The sequence below is a fragment of the Rattus rattus genome, chromosome 2 (assembly GCF_011064425.1).
Source record: "Rattus rattus isolate New Zealand chromosome 2, Rrattus_CSIRO_v1, whole genome shotgun sequence".
Lineage (NCBI taxonomy): Eukaryota > Metazoa > Chordata > Mammalia > Rodentia > Muridae > Rattus > Rattus rattus.
Genome location: NC_046155.1, coordinates 34,442,229 through 34,459,674, shown reverse-complemented (window position 1 = coordinate 34,459,674; position 17,446 = coordinate 34,442,229). Strand labels below are relative to the sequence as shown.

At 45.9% G+C, this 17,446-nt stretch overlaps 1 protein-coding gene across 3 annotated transcripts in view; it reads left to right on the top strand.

The window, feature by feature from the left end:
* The window catches only part of Pank1 (pantothenate kinase 1), a 68,690-nt gene that overhangs the window by 31,380 nt on the left and 19,864 nt on the right, over positions 1 to 17,446 (top strand). For all 3 annotated transcript variants that reach the window (XM_032891826.1, XM_032891825.1, XM_032891827.1), the window contains exon 2: positions 7,760 to 8,112. In XM_032891826.1, the coding sequence (XP_032747717.1) occupies positions 7,760 to 8,112 (353 nt within the window). The remainder of the gene's footprint in view (positions 1 to 7,759; positions 8,113 to 17,446) is intronic.

Genomic DNA, 17,446 nt, shown 5'->3' with positions numbered 1-17,446 from the left:
CTCCATGCTCCTCCCATTTATTGTATACTAAGGTAGCGAAACAAAGATTGGGAAAGTCGGTGCACACGACGCGGCCATGCCGTCTAGAAAGGAGTGGATTGGAGTCACACAAAGAGCCACTCTAAAATACAGAAAGGATTCCAAAATCTTGCTGGGCGATCTGCCCCCAAGTGGAGAATGCCCCTTTGGGGCCCGAGGGAGGGCTTCTCGGCTTTTCAACTGTCCTCAAGCAATGTCCTCACCCTTGGAAGCCATCTGTCAGATAACAATTACAGGCAGTTACTGTTTTGAATGAAGCCCCATCAGGAGCGAACACCCACACTGGAGTTATCAACGCTGACCTGAAAGTAAGCTGTTTATCTTATCTTCCACGAAATCTAGATTACAGAAAATAATATCCCAATCTCCCAACCAGGCCAGGTTGAGGGCCAGTGAAATGGTTGGGTTTTATAAAAAGCACGTTCCCCACAAGCCTGAGGGCTTAAGTTTGATCCCTGGATCCCCACAGTGGAAGATGAGAACCGATTCCCAAGAGTTGACCTCTGACCTCCACATGCTCCCGAGTACTTGCAAACCTGCACCCTCAAGTACACACAGCACCAAATAGGCAATAGTGAGGCAGAACAAGTTGAACCGACAGATCAGGGATTCCCTCGGTGGTAGCGCTGGCTTAACCTTTACACACAAGGAACAACCTGAAATGACCGCGTGTTGAGCCATTAGCCGGTCATTTTGTTGTTCTGTCTCCCTGGCCCTCCCTGTCGGAACGACCAGTCTACTCTTTGTCATTTTGTTTCTGCTTCCTTCAGACTTTATAAACACAACTGTCTTTGCTTTGGCCTCCTTACTGCGTTTTGTAGAATGAAATGTCCAACTGAAATAAAAAGCAAAAATAAAGTCATGCTGGCAGTTAGAGGGCTTGCTAAGCAAGTCCAGGGTGCTGGAATTATTCCCCCTGCCCCATGGTAGGAAATCTTGTCCTTTGACCAAATGCTAGAGAGTTGGCCCTTCACCTTTATCTGTTGCTCTCTGACTCAGAGAATCCCAGTTTCCAGCAGTCTTGGGCCATTTTCCTGATTGTGCGGTTCCGGGCTCGTTCTTTCCCAGGGCTGTACATCTTCATACGGAATCAGTTTCGTATCTGATTCTAGTCGCATCCCACATCCCTGTAGCAAATCCCTGACATTTCTAACATCCCCTTCCTTGTGTTTGCTGCACGCCGTACGATGTTTGCTTCCTCCAAGCTCGTCTACTGACATAATGGCTGCCACTTTGAATCAGTCTGGCTTTGCTGGGAGATGACATTGTAAGCTTCTTTCACCCCCGCCCCAGCCCCAATTTTTATTGTAGGGCTGAGCTAAAAATCAAAAAATAAAGCAAACAAAAAAACCCCAAAACCAAAAAAGCCCCAAAACAACACCCCTCTCCCCAAAAAAACCCCCAACCAAATAATATCACCTTTATCACCTTAACTTGGAGGTTCTCAACCTGTGGGCGTCTACCCCTTTGGGGGTCAAACGACTTTTTCACAGAGATTGCATATCCTGCCTATCAGATTCATATTGGAGATTATGATTCATAACAGTAGCAAAATCACAGTTATGAGGTAGCAATGAATTAATGTGATTGTTGGGTGGTGGTGGTCATCATAACCCAAGGGACTGTCTGAAAGGGCCACTGAGAACCACCACCTTAACTCATCTTGGTGTGGACATCCTAGCTAACAGCGAGAGACAGCAGCTCTCACACAAAGAACGAGGCGGGGAAGCGCGTGAACTGCTCGTGGACGTGGACCTTTTTTCACCAAGAGGCCTTTTTAGGTTCGGTTTTCATCAGATGGTTTCTCCCGGCCTCGTAGATCTGACTCTTAGGCAAGGCAGACAGACTTTCGTATTAACACTACACCTTCAAATCGCCCTATCCCTCTTCATCTAAAACTGTGGCACAGGCTGAGCATGCCCAGAGGCATTTTAACTCTTCAGACAGTTATTCCCCGACCTAGAGGCAAATGTGGCCCAAAGTGTGTCCACCATTCTTCCTTCTTGAAGTATGCCCCAAACTGCGCATGCTCAAGAATGAGCCCACCCCTAAAGCGGTTAGCTTAGGAGGCCTTGCTCTCCAGTGACTCCTGTGCCCTCCTTCCCTGTCCCGCTCACATTGCTTGTTGATTTTTCTTTTTTCAAGTGTTATTTTGTTTTTGTGGTTTTGAGGGTGACTGTGAGCTTCTAACCTCTACGCGCTGAGTGTTTGGACTCTGGGCGTACGCCGCCTCACAGACTTCCACTCAAACTTCCTGGCTTGTTCCCCGCTCACCTCGCCCCCTTCCCCTGACTTTGCATCCCACTGCGTTTGGTTAGTGACCACATCCCCACTTTTTTTTGCTTTTCGGCTTTAAACCAGGCAACTATTTTCACTTTAAAAATGTAGTCAGCGGTGCCTGGAGAGAGCCAACACAGGCTGCTGGCATTTGACTTTCAAACTCTCCGCCAGCCCATTCTTCAGGTGCACTCCTTATCTGCCATTCAAATCCTCACAGGTCATTGCTCCGCCAGGTGTGTCCCCGTCTCCCAGGTCTGCCTCTCACTCTTTGGGGCCTGTTCGCTCACCTCCCAGTGTCATTACTCTTGAGCTGTTAGTGACAACAGGCCAGGTCCGATTGCAGCAGCTCATAATACCCAGTCCTCCCTGCTTTGCAGAACAAAGGTATATTTACTTACACTGTCTGTCAAAGTACAGAATCCCAACAGTTGAGATTATTGATTTTTAAAAAAAAATACATATATTTATTGATTTCATATCAGTGTGTATGCATGCACGCCAGAGTGCACATGTGGTGGTCGGAGGCCAGCTCTCTCTCTGGCTGTGTGGGTGGGTTCCAGGGATCTAATCCAGGCTTAGCGGGAGCTACTTTCACCCACTGAGCCTCCTCCACAATCCCAAGGCTACTGAGCTCAGTTGGCTTTCTCTTCAACTTTTAAATCTAGCAGTTTCCCAGGGGGCCAAACGAAGGTGTTTGGTACAGGCAGAAAGGGCCTTGAAAGCAGATATAATAAAATGTAAATAAGCCTGTCATTCCAAAGTCGTTTCCTTCAGAGAAAGGAAAACAGAATAGAAATCTAATTGACAACTTCGTGTCATCAAGTCATTCCTTCCCTTGTTGGCTTTTGTTCTCTCAGGAGGAGGATCTCACTTGTATTCCCTAGCTGGCCTAGAGCTCACTGAATAGGCTAGGCTAGACTACTGCTTGTAGCATTCCTGTCTCAGCCTCCAAGGCTTGGCTTATAGCTAGGAGTGACTCACAGCTAGGTTGCTTGCTTGTGTAAGGATTAGGCCAGAGGAGCTTCAATGTCATGCTTGTAGAAGCTGGCTTCTTTGGGTTGGGCTGGGGTTGTCTTACTCAGATTTTTCAGAAGGTCAAACCAATAGCTTAGTTTCAGACGGGCGGGAATGACTCCATGTAGGTTGTCAGCCTGGAATTTTGGGGAGTAGGGGAGTTGCTGAGTCCAAATAGTGGCCTCTTGTAATTTTTACTTAACACTTGTTTATGGAAGTGTTCTTGTGAAATTTGAACATGGTCTCCTATTGATGATTACTCCGGTGTATTTATTCTCAACCTCCTCCCCCTCTGGGGGTTTAGCCCAGGGCCTTGCACTGAATTACACAAGCCTCTTACCTCTGAGTTAGATCAGCCCTTTGTTTTATTTTGGTTATGACATCTGGTTTGGGGAGGAAGAAAAAGGGGTGAGTGCTAGCATTCTGTGTCTAGAATGGGCATGGTATCTGGTAGGCAGAGTAGTTCGGTTGAGTTTATCTACATATCTGGACATCCATCTGTGGTGGGCGAGGCACTGGCGGCTACACGGGACGTCCTTCCTTCTTCCTTCCTTTTCTCTCCTATCTCCATCGCCAGGGTAGCTGTAAGGGAAGCTTAGGTTAAAAGCAGATCTTGATGTCAGGAAGATGAGCACAATTTATACGCGTGCCTGGAAAAGTATTGCAGTGCGAGCAGAAGAGCATTGCTGTGTTCACGATGGTAGGAAGTGGAAGTCAGGCACGGTGGCCAGACTCTGTAAGGCGTCTGAGGCAGGAGGTGCACAAGTTTCAGACCAGCCTGGGTTACAAAGTAAATTTCAGATTAGCTTGGGCTATAGGACAAGACCTTGACTCTCAACCACCTATCCTCTTTTTTTTTTTTTTTAAAAAAGATGTGAAATAGGTAAAGAAACCAATCCTCCTCTCCCTCCTCTTCTGTCCCCACTTCCCATCATCCTAGGGATAGTTCATTCTAGACCCTTGTTGTACTCCTGAGCTGGTGCTTAGTCTCCCCTTTCCGACTCCTTTCCCCCATCCCCAGGTCTGAATTTCCATTGCTGCTTAAATTAATACAATCCTTCCAACTCTTGCTCTCTTTTATCTTAGCCCAAACTGCCGTTAATAGATGGTGCTGAATCTTTATAACTCTATACTTTTTTTTCCCCTGTTGGTTTGACACTTTGCCAACAGAAGCTTTGAAGTGGCAAGACTTCTAGATAATCTGCAGGATGTTCAGGGATCTTTTAAGAGTCAGTCATTTTCCGTGCTTATCAAGATTTAACCAAATATGAGGGGGCTCTTCCTCTTGGAGCTTGGCGTCCGTTGGCTGGGTCAGTTCTGGATTGCTGGTGTACAAGTGATGCTCTCTAGGCTTTATGTGGTTTGTTCTGGCCGCACGGTGTTTCCCACTGTTGCTGAAGCCTTTAACTGCAGCCTGCACAGACAGTTGCCAGAATATAGGGCTCTCATTCTGTCTGTCTAGCCTCTGCCTGGGCAGCCCCTCATCCCAACATCTCTGGCTCTTCAGAGTCTTGTGTAACTCTCTGTAAACTCGCATCCATAAAAATGGGGGTTAGTTTCTCTCATCCATCTTTTCTCCCTCCCCCCCCTTTTTTAATTTTTAAAAACCAGGTAGAAAAGGCTGTAACTCTGTTAGTAGAGCGCTTGCCCAGAATGCATGAGGCCTGGGTTCAATCTCCAGTACCACAGAAACTGGGTGTGGGGCACCTTCCTGTAATCCCAGGATTTAGGAAGTGGAAGCTTCCGGAGGGTCAGAGAGTTCAAGGTGATCCTCAGATACACGTTGAGTTATGAGCCTGGGCTACATAAGACCCTGCCTCAAAGCAAGAAGCAAAATAGAAATGAGCTAAAGTCCCATAATTGCATCTCTGTATACACTGCCCGGATCCTGTTTTTGCTTTTCTCATTAATGGAAAACTGGGGAAAGGAATCCCACGTTTACAGCTGTCTAGTGTCCCCAGTTTAGACGTCATGCTCTTAGTGTCTTTGTTGAATGACTTACCCTCGGTTTTTAGTTTGTTTTAATAGTTGCGTTAATCTGATCATTTTCTATTCTTAAGATTTACTTTTAATAACTTTAAATGATGTGCATGTGTGCCTGTGTGTACACATGTGTGCTCGTGTGCCCGAGGTGGCCAACAGAGGCATTGGATTCCTCCAAAGCTGGAGATAGGAACCCAACCTTGATACTAGGAATGGAAGAAGAGTAGCGTGTGCAAACAACCCCTCACGGAGCTCTCTCTCCATCCCCATTAGACCTTCTTGAAGATTCTATAGCGAGCAGGCGTATATGTACTCCTTGAGTGCTTAAACTGTTTTGCTTGTTTTGTTTTGTTGAGGCAGGCTTTCCTTCTGTATCGCAGGCTCTTTTGAAATTCCAAACAGGCAAATCTTTCTGCCTCAACTCCCAGGATGCTAGGATTACAGACATCTCCAGACATGAACCCCATACCTGGCTCAGGACCTGCCTGCTTGCCTTCCTTCCTTCCTTCCTTCCTTCCTTCCTTCCTTCCTTCCTTCCTTCCTTCCTTCCTTCCTTCCTTCCTTCCTTCCTTTTCCTTTCTCTTCGTTTTCCTGTCCCGGAACTCGACTGGTTTTGAACTCACAGAGATCACCCGCCTCCACCTTTTTTGCTCTAGGTGGCCAGCACAGCTACTTGTAGTTTTAACACACACGCTCCAAAACTGTTATCTTCAAATATTGCAGAAGACCCCCTCCCCATCCTATCCCCTCCCCATCCTATCCCCTCCCCATCCTATCCCTCCTTCCTTTCCCCTCCCCTTCCTATCCCCTCCCTTCCTATCCCCTGGCAAGTGTCTTCTGTCCTTTGATGAGTCAGGCTTCAGCTGTAGCACAGGGCTTGCTCAAGCACCTGCAAGCACATCAGACTCTTCCACCAAGAAAGTCTCCTGGCAGCATTTAGAGTTGGGAAATCTATAGTTTGTCCTGTATGTTTCTGGAAGGATTCGTGATGTTTGAGGCGGGAGGGAGCCGGAGACTATTCTAACAGGCTAATTCCCTGCAGAGACAAGGAGGCTTAGACCCAGAGAGGCAGGAGAGGCAGCCCCTCCTGACTGCTGCTCCAGGAAGCCGTCCCTCAGAGTACTAATCCGGCTTCTGCTATCACACCCCGCTGCTTTTGTACTCTGAACCATGCAGGAGTGCATTTTAGACATCGGGCCAGCGAGTGTCGTTTTTAAGATCAATTTTCTAATAAGGGCGAACGGTTTCCATGTTTTGGTTACCACTTGCTAGGACAAGCAAACTCCCCAGCCCTTGTCAGTGCACTGTGCTGGAGACATTTTCATCGTAAACGTTTGCAAAGTTTATAGTATCTTTGTTAACTTTCTCTTCTGAGTGGAATTTGTTGCTGTTAAACTCTTACAGATTTTGTCTGCCTTTCTTTCTCCTTCTTTCTCCCCCTCCCTCCCTTTCTTCCTTCCTGATGGGTGTCTATTTCAGAATGGCCTTTCCCTCACTGTGTTTCCCAGGATAACCTTGAGCTTCTGAGCCTTTTTCCAAGCTCTGGGATTACAGACTTGTGTCACCCTGCCATGCTAGAATCAAACCCAGGGCTCTGTGTATGCCACACAAAGCACCTTACCAACCGACGTACATCCCAACCCCCATGTTTGTAGATCATTGGGGAAGTTACTGCTTACCAACTGTTGCCTGAGCGATTGGAGTCATGAGTGAGACAGTAATAAGGTTTAGGAAAGACTTCCTGTGCAGAGATATTTTCCTTCTCCACCTTTCCCTTTACCTCCAGAGTGGAAAACCAGGTGGATCTGCCACCAGAGAAAGGTAGTTTCGAGATCTCAATAGACACACTTTGACAAGGGTTTATATAGATAATCTGTAGCGCTAAAACAAAAGAAAAAAATGTCATAGATACCCTTTTGCTCCCAAACCAGCCTTGTCTCTTCTCTCTCCTCTTTTTTCTTTCCCTCCCCTCCCCTGCTTTTCTTTGGGACTGAGTCTCACTCGTGGTCTAGACTGGCCTTCAACTTGCAGTTCCTCTGCCTCAGCTCCTGTGTGCTGACTTAACAGGTGTGTTACCCTTTGGCTAAGATTTCTATAAAGTACCGTGTAGAGCTTGACCTATGCCACACATGCCTCTAAGCCCTGGAATAGCACCGCTGAGGTACTGGCGTCCCCAAAGCACAACCATTGCTGGACTCTGCAGAATTCTATGCTGTCTTGCTTAACTCGGAGTGGCTGTGAGCAGCTGTACCTCAGGAACCTCTCTCTCTCTCTCTCTCTCTCTCTCTCTCTCTCTCTCTCTCTCTGCACCTTCCTTTAGATTTGCGTTTGACTTCAAGGAAGTTTAGTGTGGAGTGCATTTCCACATTGAATATTCAAACACCGAGTCTGCTTTTCATATGTCGCGTCCTGTGGCCTCATCCTTCTCTCTTCTGTCCCCCAGCATTCCCGTGGTTTGGCATGGATATTGGTGGAACCCTGGTTAAGTTGGTTTACTTTGAACCGAAGGATATCACGGCAGAAGAAGAGCAGGAAGAAGTGGAGAACCTGAAGAGCATCCGGAAGTATTTGACCTCTAACACTGCCTATGGCAAAACTGGGATCCGAGACGTTCATCTGGAACTGAAAAACCTCACCATGTGCGGGCGCAAAGGGAACCTGCACTTCATCCGCTTCCCCACCTGTGCCATGCACATGTTCATCCAGATGGGCAGCGAGAAGAACTTCTCCAGCCTTCACACCACCCTCTGTGCCACGGGAGGTGGGGCTTTCAAGTTTGAGGAGGACTTCAGAATGGTAGGTTGGGCTTGCCCTTCTTAGAACAGCCAGGTCTCTCATATGATCAGAACCTGGTCATCTCATGCTAAAGACCTGAATTAACCTTGGGACTTCGACATGTCCATGCCATGGTTTCCTCTTCCACATGATAACAAATATATGACCTAGTTCATAGGGTGGTTCCAAGAAAGGTTAAATGAGGAAATATGTCCTACTCTTAACTGAGTACTCAACATTCGTGATCATCCTCACCCGGTAGCATAGGCTGGCCTTGAACTCAGTACATAGCCAAAGATAATAACCAAAGCTAGTGGTTCTTTCTCCAAGACCTGGGGTGACAGTCACATTCTGCGGTGATGATTTACATGGTGCTGGGATCGAGCAGTTACTGCTGTGGCATGTATAGAGACAGGGTGGTATGTATCACCTTCAGAGATACGTTTCTCAATTAGTACTGGATTTTCCCTAGACACTGAGTAACATAAGAGTAAGACTGGTTCTATGGATACAGAGACTGAGGCCCACAGGAAGGCTTTCTGCTCATCTAACTCAGAAAGATTACTTTTTCCTATCCTTTTCCTATCCGTTTGTTCTCGTACATGTCTCAGGTTTGGGGTGTGTGTGTGTGTGTGTGTGTGTGTGTGTGTGTGTGTGTGTGTGAGAGAGAGAGAGAGAGAGAGATGCCATTCAGAAGTTTGTGTGTGTGTGTGTGTGTGTGTGTGTGTGTGTGAGAGAGAGAGAGAGAGAGAGAGAGAGAGAGAGAGAGAGAGAGAAAGAGAAAGAGAGAGAGAGAGAGAGGATGCCATTCAGAAGTTTCTCTTAATAAAAATAAAATATTTGGCTGTGATGGCTCATGCCTTCGACCCTAGTGTTTGGGAGGGAGAGGCTGAAGGACCAAGGCTAGCACTGTCTCAAAACAGACAAAACGAAAGCCGACTTCACTATTGCTTATAGGTGAATTCCTTCGTCATTGAGTAGCATTTTAAAATGTAGAGCGCTTAGTGTCAAATATGGAGAAATAACATTCAGCCCAGCTTCTCTCTATTTAGCAATCCCTTAACATCTGTCTTCTAATCTCTCCATCTCCTCAGTCAAGATAGTAGTCTCTGCACTGTCTAGTTTCATTCTGTGGGGGTAAAGGGAGCATAAAATTGAAGAAGAAGTAGATCTGTCTCAGAGAGTATGGGCAGTTGGGTAGGTGCGTGCACATAGGTGAAGGGAAGGTTGGAAGATTTCAGGCTCGCTCCCACTTTTCGCAGTTGAAAACCTATCTGTGAGATGTGCTGTAGGGTGCATTTTTCAAAGCCTGTGGCACTGTGGTTTGTCTCAGACAAATGTGACTGGATCCTGGTCACTCTTGCATAATGAACGAAGACATTGCTCATGGTGTTTAATAAAGCTGAAAAGGTACACATCACGTCACCAAAAGGAACACCATTCACGTCACTGATTTCAGTGAGTAATTTCAGTGCACGGGTGGGCTGCTGGTAATAAAAGCAGGCCCAGGCTCGCGGTGCATGCACTGTACAAACTGAACCTGCAGTGGGCGCTCTCCAGAGGAGCTGGTAGTGGTCATCCAGCAGTGTCCTGGTTGACACTGGTTACCTCCCGGTTTTAGCCATTTTCCTTTGTGTCATCATCCTTCCCCGCACAGCTATAGAACTTGATAGAACCATTTGCTAAATTGACACATGGGGTACCTTCCCCTCACAAAAAGACTCAACACCCAGTCAGCTTCCACTTGCAAAATGGTTAAGGAGCAGACTTGAGAATTAGACTTGAGTCCATGGCAGGTGGAGCAAACTAAACCTGAATTCTAGTCCTCTTCCTGCTGTGGGCCTCAATTTCAGCCTCTGCACAACAGTGAGAACCATGTGGGGAGGCAGGGAAAGGCATCCTGGACAAAAGAACTGAATCATAACATCCTTGCTCTGTGTGAAGGCTTTAAAGCTTGCAGGCCCATTAGACGCTTTTGTATAGTAATGCCTGCTGGGTAAGACCTGGGCTTGGACTCCATTTTAATTCAGAAGAGAAATGACTTTCTGTGAGAATGTGCTAAGTTCCTCAAGTCTTCAAGTACACGCTGTCTGTCCTGTCTGTGCACTGGAGACCCTGAAGTGAACCAAGATGACCTCATGGATTTATGCAACCTTTGTCACACCTCCATCCTTCCGCAGGGTTTATTCATGTTCTAGGAGACAGATTACTCAACGTGTATTGGCCATGAGCAAGTGTGTTTCTTAAGGTTCTCAGTGGAGAAAGGTCGTATAGTCCTTTAGGCAGTGGTCGGAGCCTACCGGATAGACCAGAACAGGGGGCAAGTCTGGAGTATTTGCTAAGCTCTTTGGCTAAGTTGGTTTTTTTTTAATCAATATTGGACCAGTTTCTATGGTAAGTGTTGGCCAACGTGAAGACAAAATTAAGAAAGATTTCTTTCTGAGTCCTGTTAGAATAAACGATGTGCTCGTATCCAAAGTTTTTGAGGATGGGTGGGCTCTCCTGTCTTCTTTTTGTGTGTAGCTCTTCACCCACTCAACAAATAATTTATCACACCCCTTCAATGTGCCAAGTAGTGTTATGTACAAAACAAATCCCTTCACCACCTTGGTCATCAATGGTCAGATAAACAAGTGAATATACATTGTGTGTGTGTGTGTGTGTGTGTGTGTGTGTGTGTGTGTGTGTGTGTCTGTGTGTCTGTGTCTGTGTCTGTGTGTCTGTGTTTGTGTGTGTGTCCGGGTGTGTGTATCATGAAGGAGAAATAGGGACAGAGTAAGAGGGATAGGAAGTGTTGCGAGGGTCTCTTTGTGATGAGGTAACATTGAAATAGAAACCTGGAGAAGTTATAAATACTTCAGCCAAAGAAATGTTTTAGTCAAATGCATCAGTAACCATTAAGGCACATAAGTATCCAAACTCCAAACTCCTGGGTGTTGTTGAAAGCTACAGATTTAGAAAGGGTCAAGATATCCTCTAGAGCAGTGGTTCTCCACTTGTGGGTTGTGACCCCTTTTCAGTGGGTCACAGGTCAGACGTCTACATTATAAGTCATAACAGTAGCGAAATTACAGTTATGAAGTATCGAGGAAATAATTTTATGGCTGGGGTCACCACAACATGAGGAACTGCACTAGAGGGCTGCAGCACTAGGACGGTGAGAGCCACTGCTCTAGGGGCTACAGGGATGGTGCATCTGTTAAGCACGCTTACAACTCAATCATGAGAACTAAAGTTTGGATCCAGGCACCCACACTGGGCAGTACACAACCACGTGTAACTCTACATCTAGGAAATCCAACATCCTCTTCTGGCTACCTGATATGAGAGCGAGCATGCGGGCGCGCGCACGTGCACACACAGACACAGACACACACACAGAGACACAGACACACACACAGAGACATACACACACACAGACATACACACAGACACACACACACACACACACACACACACATAGAGACACAGACACACACAGAGACATACACACACACACACATACACACAGACACACACAAATACACACACACACATACACACACAAATACACACACATACATACATACACACATACACACAGACACACACAGATACACACACACACATACACACACAGACACACACACATACATAGACACACAGAGACACACACACACACACAGACACACACACATACACACACAGACACACACACAGACGCACACACAGACATACACACACACAGACACACACACAGACACAGACACACATACAGAGACACACACACAGACACACACACAGACATAGACACACACAGACACAGATACACACACACAGATACACACACACACACACACACACACACACACACACACACACAGAAAGAGATTAAACAGTTTGACCAACCCTGAAGCACATGTGTTTAAAGTCATGTTATTGTGTAGAATCACACTGCTTCTGGAGTTTGAGAACTCCATTACTGTGGCTAAAAAAAAGCTTTTTGGCAGACTCTGAATAGTTAGCAGTTGTAAGTTGTGACAACTATATCCTACATAATTTAGTAAATGTACCTAACATTTTTTTGGAAGTGTTAATTGCTACTCCAATTTAGAATAAACTGAAAAGGCTGTAACTGATGAGATAGTCGTTAAATTAGACTCTTCTACACGGTATTTTCAGTCCAGTAAGTTCAATTTCTGTTTTGTTATTTCTTCCTCGTAGAGTCACTTTCTTCAATTCCAGTGAAAGGGTTTTGTTTTACGTGCATGGGTGTTGCCTGCACGTAGGTCTGAGTACCAGATCCCCTGGGACTTTAGTCACAGCTGCAATCCACCGTGTTGGTGCTGAGAATCAAACTCAGGTCCTCGGGAAGAGCAGTCAGCAGTTTTAACCATTCAGCCATCTTTCCAGCCCCTATTTTCTTAAAAAATTTTTCCATTGAATATGCTCATTAGGTCATTGTCCTAACCAAACTTCTTTGAGGGAGGATCTTACAGTGTCTCCCTAACTCCTGATCCCCCTGCCTCTGCCTCTCAGGCTGGGATTACAAGCAACATCCTCTATTCCTGACTTAAGTAAATTTATGATTGGTCTGTTTAGTTTTCAAAATTAATGATGTAGTAAGCCGGGGCACAGATACCCAACCCAATATAAGATGTGGACTGGTGAGGTGCTCGGTGGGTAAAGATGCCTGGCAGCCTGAGTTCAGGCTCCAGCACCCTCACAGTGGAAGCAGAGAGCCAACTCTTGTAACTTGTCTTTTGAGCTCTACACACACTATTACACACACACACACACACACACACACACACACACACACACACACACACACACACACACAGACCCTCAGTAGACAAAGAGATAGGTAAAATCAATTTCAGGAGCTATATGGCACTGATGAACCAACCAACAATCCCACTGTCTAAACACGACGTTCCACATGATCTGGTTATTCACAACAGCACAGAACAGTGTAGATTATGGTTAATCTTGTAGCAGGATATTTTATCCACCAATTCTAATATTTCGTTCTCTGCCATGACTACAACAACATAAATCTAATATTCCATTCGTACTTTTCTTAACTTCAACAAGGGCATTAATGAGGTATCGTAGTCTTAACAGAAAATCTAGAGGAATAAAACCCCACATTATTTTCTGTACAGGACACATGTGAGTTTTGTTCAGCCCAAAGCTAACATCAGTAGATGCCAGAAGAAGATATTCTTTTTATTTTATTTTGAAGTAAGATTTATGCTCTGAATATACGGAGTACGAAGGTGATCTTTGTCGTATGCAATCAGGGAAAGAGACACTTTCACTATACGGGTTTCAGTGTAAAGACGTTCTGGGAGCCTAGCAGTTTGTTCAGAGCGCGTACTGTGCAACCCCACCGCACTGAACTCAGCCCCTCAGCGCCTCTGTGAGAAAACCAGGTGGGGCTGCACATGCACCTTTGACCCCAACCCTGGGTGGGAGGGAGTACCACAGACCAGGAGGCTTGCCGACCCTCAGCCTAGTCAGGAAATGGTGGAGACTGATAGAAGGTACCCTTGGCCCTTCTCTATCTAGTCACATGTTCACAGGCACACACGCCCTGGCACACACATGTGCAACATGCATGTACCTCCCTTGTACACAGAGGGAAAAACAAAAGGGAAAAGTCTTGCAAAGGAACAATGCGAAAAGCTGGGTGGTGAATCTTGAGGGAAGGGTAAGGCTGGATCATTTGGACATGTGACTTCTCACCTTGGTTCTCATTATTAACCTGGGAATGAACTTGTGGTATTACAGGCGTAATTGATTGTAGACAATGACATTTTCCGCTCTCTTCCAGTTTGACGTTCCACCTCACAATCGGCCTCTTTTATTGGATAGAGAATGGAAAAACCATCTTTGAGGTTAGAATTCTCATTCGCCAAGCTTGTTTGAAACGTATCTCTCTCTGGTCTCTGTTAAGTCTGTTTTGTGAAAAGAAAAAAATCCTGCCGATTACAGCCTGTCACTCAGAATCAATGTGCAAGTTGCCTTTGGTTTGGTAAAATGACCTGCTCTGTCCTGATTTGACTCTCAGAGCCAGTGTCTTTTAGAAAAGCACGCTGGAAGTGAAATGTGTTACACAGCATGTGTCTGTTGTGGTTGAGCCTGCTTCAATCCCAGCACTAGAGAGGCAAAGGCAGAAGGATTTCCTTAAATTCAAGGTCAGCTTGAATAACGTAAGTAGTTCTAGACCACACAGTAAAGCCCTGTCTCAAAACAAAACAAAACAAAACAAAACAAAACAACAACAAACCACAAATGAGGGGAAGAGGAAAGAAAACGAAAACATGAATTTGTATTTTGCTCACTTTGATATATATTTAATACACATTAAATTAAACATGTTAATATTTAGTATAAATATTTGTAATGTTTATAATAAACAAATATATGTATATATTATACACATGTGTAACACACACATATATATAAAGTTTGGCAACTCATTTCTCTGCTGTAGCTAAGTGATAGAAAGTGGTTTGGGGGCAGGTCAGTAGAATCTTCCCAGGGAACAGGTGTGCATGGCTTTTCATGGTGGCGTATACTCCCGTGGGTGGGTGGGTGGGTGGGTGCGCTCGGAGGTCAGAGGAGGGTATGCAGTGCTCTCTGCCCATCCTTCTTTTTCCTTTGAGGCAGCGTCTTTTCCTGAGCCTGGAGCCAGCCAGCCCCTTTGATCCCCCTGTGTCTGTCCACTCCATGTTGGGGTAACAGCAGGACCACAGCCAGTTTTTACATGGGTGGTGAGGTGTGAACTCTGCAGCGGTTGCTCTTGACCTCTAAGCCACCTCTCTGGCCCCTTTGTTAGTTATCGTTGACAAACTAACCTAGAACACGCAAGGAAATCCACTCGCAAATGTAGCCTGAGCCAGCCTGTTATTTAGCATTCAATATTAAGCACATAGCGAGTCTTTGCCCTCTAAAAATTAGTCATATGGAAATGTTTCCAAAAGTTTTTTGGGTTTGGCTTTGCATTTTGTTTTTGTTTGTTTGTTTGCTTTTCGAGATAGGATTTCTTTGTGTAACAGCCCTGGCTGTCCTGGAACTCACTTTGTAGAACAGGCTGGCCTCCAACTCACAGTGATAGATCCCCTGGCGTCTGCCTCCCAAGTGCTGGAATCAAAGGCGAGCGCCACAACCGCCTGGCCTTCCAGAAGTATTTTGAACTTGCGATTAGACTTGAGTTGTGGTTTTGTTTCTTTAGCAGGGCCCACATTTGCTAAGCAAATGTTTCACCGCTGAACTGTTTCCCCAGCCAAGACACGAGCTATTTTACTAGTCAGGAGTAAGTTTTAAAGCATTTCAGGGCAGCCATCCCATGGGACTCTTGAAAACAGCCCTTTCAATTAGGTAGGGCAGCTACACTTAGGACCAAGTGTGCACTTCCTCACACACCCGTGCTGGAGTGCGGTACTGGCCTCAGCGCTCTCGACTCCTAGCTACGGCTGCCGTGCATCTCCTTTCTAGCCAGTGGTTCTCACGTGTTCTTGACCCCAGCGCTTTCACTGTTGCCGTAGCCTTTAAACCTTTCCACTCACGACTCCTTCCCTCACCCCGAGAAGTTTTCATTTTTAATATTCATCTATGTCTGTGGATATTTTGTCTATATGTATGTCTGAGCACCACACGGGAAACAAACCGTATCGGCTCAAGACGCCCCAAGACCAAATTCTTAGCACAAACATTTGTTTGCCTCAGAGAGACAAAGGGCAGGGAATAAGAGACAGAGATGGGAGACAGAGGATGAAAAAGACGGGGAGAGGGGTGATATTTGTCCCAGAGAGACAAAGGACTGCTTCTGGATAAAGAGCTGTGGCCCCTAGGCAAGTGGTAGTTTATAAAGGGAAAAAGGGGAAACCTCGTGTTAGGAAAGTGTCTAAGACTGGGCATGTCAATTAGAGTAGCCAAAGGGGGCTTTAGATTGCTGGACTTAAAACCTTGATAGTCGGACCTTGGAAGTCAGCCTCAGAGGGAGGAAGTGGGCAAATAAGAGAATGGACCTTGGTGACTAGATTTAGGAGTGTGACCTAATGGAAGACAGAGGGGAAAAGCAATGCCCACCAGTGCTGCGTTTGCTGCGCTCGGGCTGGCTAGGGACCCTTTAATATCTATGTCTGCCGCCCACAGAGGCTAGGAGAGGGTTTCGGCTCTCCTGGAGATGGTCGTGAGCTGCCATGTCTATGTTGGGACTCAAACCTGAGTCGTGAGCAGCTAGTCCTCTCATCTCTCCAACCCCCCAAGAAGCTGTTACGCAGTCTCGTGTATATCGGTGTGTATGACAGAGGCATTCAAGTAAAATATTTACTGGTGCGAAATTGATTGTATCTTTAAATATTCACTTTATTTTTAGTTATGTGCATTTGCGCGTGTGTTTAGTAGGGGATGTGAGCGTGTGCGTGCACGTGCTTGTAGAGGTGTGAAGAGGGCTTTGAATCCCCTGGAACTGGAGTTCCAAGCCACTGTGAGCTGTGGGATGTGAATGCCTGGAACCATCCCAGCGTCCTCTACAGGAGTAGGGGACACTGTTAAATGCTGAGCCACCGCTCCGCCCACCTCCAGATTATTTTAACACAATTCTTTAATATACATATAATTTTACTTTTACTAAAAACGAAAGCAAGTTTGATGTGGGGATGAATGTGATGGTTCAGTGTTGCACACTGGATTAAATCTGGATTGAAGTTTTCACTCTGCAGGACATAGTGCACCTTTGCATACTTTCAGACATATGATTTATACTTTGATTGTACAATCGTCAATGTTGAGACCACTGCTTTGCATGAATATGTAGTTCAAAGCAGCAAAAAACAAGATACTATTTAGCGGAGATTTGAGAAATTGTTGGATATTCTGGCCCCATTCCAAGCCAAAATTCATTCCACATTACAAAGTAAACCTGCATTTATTTATGGGGAACGTGTTGTGGTTGTGCCGTAGTGTACCTGGGCAGTCAGAGGGTAGTTTGCTGGAGGGGGTTCTCTGCCACGGTGACTTGCACAATAACTCAGACCCCCAAAGTGCTAATAAGAGTTGCAAGTAATAAGGAACCTGGAGCCACTTTTGCTGGCTTTGAAGGCTCCGGGAACACATCTCTTTCTGTTTTTGCATTTCATGAAGTCGGGTTGGGATTTTTGCAATCGACCCTGGTCAAAAGGAATTAGCCCGTGGGCATTAGTAAATGCTGCAGACCAAGGCTTTTGCTCCCAGCGCTCATGGTTGCACTGCATCTTGCTTCCTGCGCTGTGTTCAAACTAGCGGAAGCCTCATGGTGGATTGCTGGCCCTGATAATCCAGGGCCCATTTAAGGTCAGGATGAGGACGTACACAGCCATGGGCT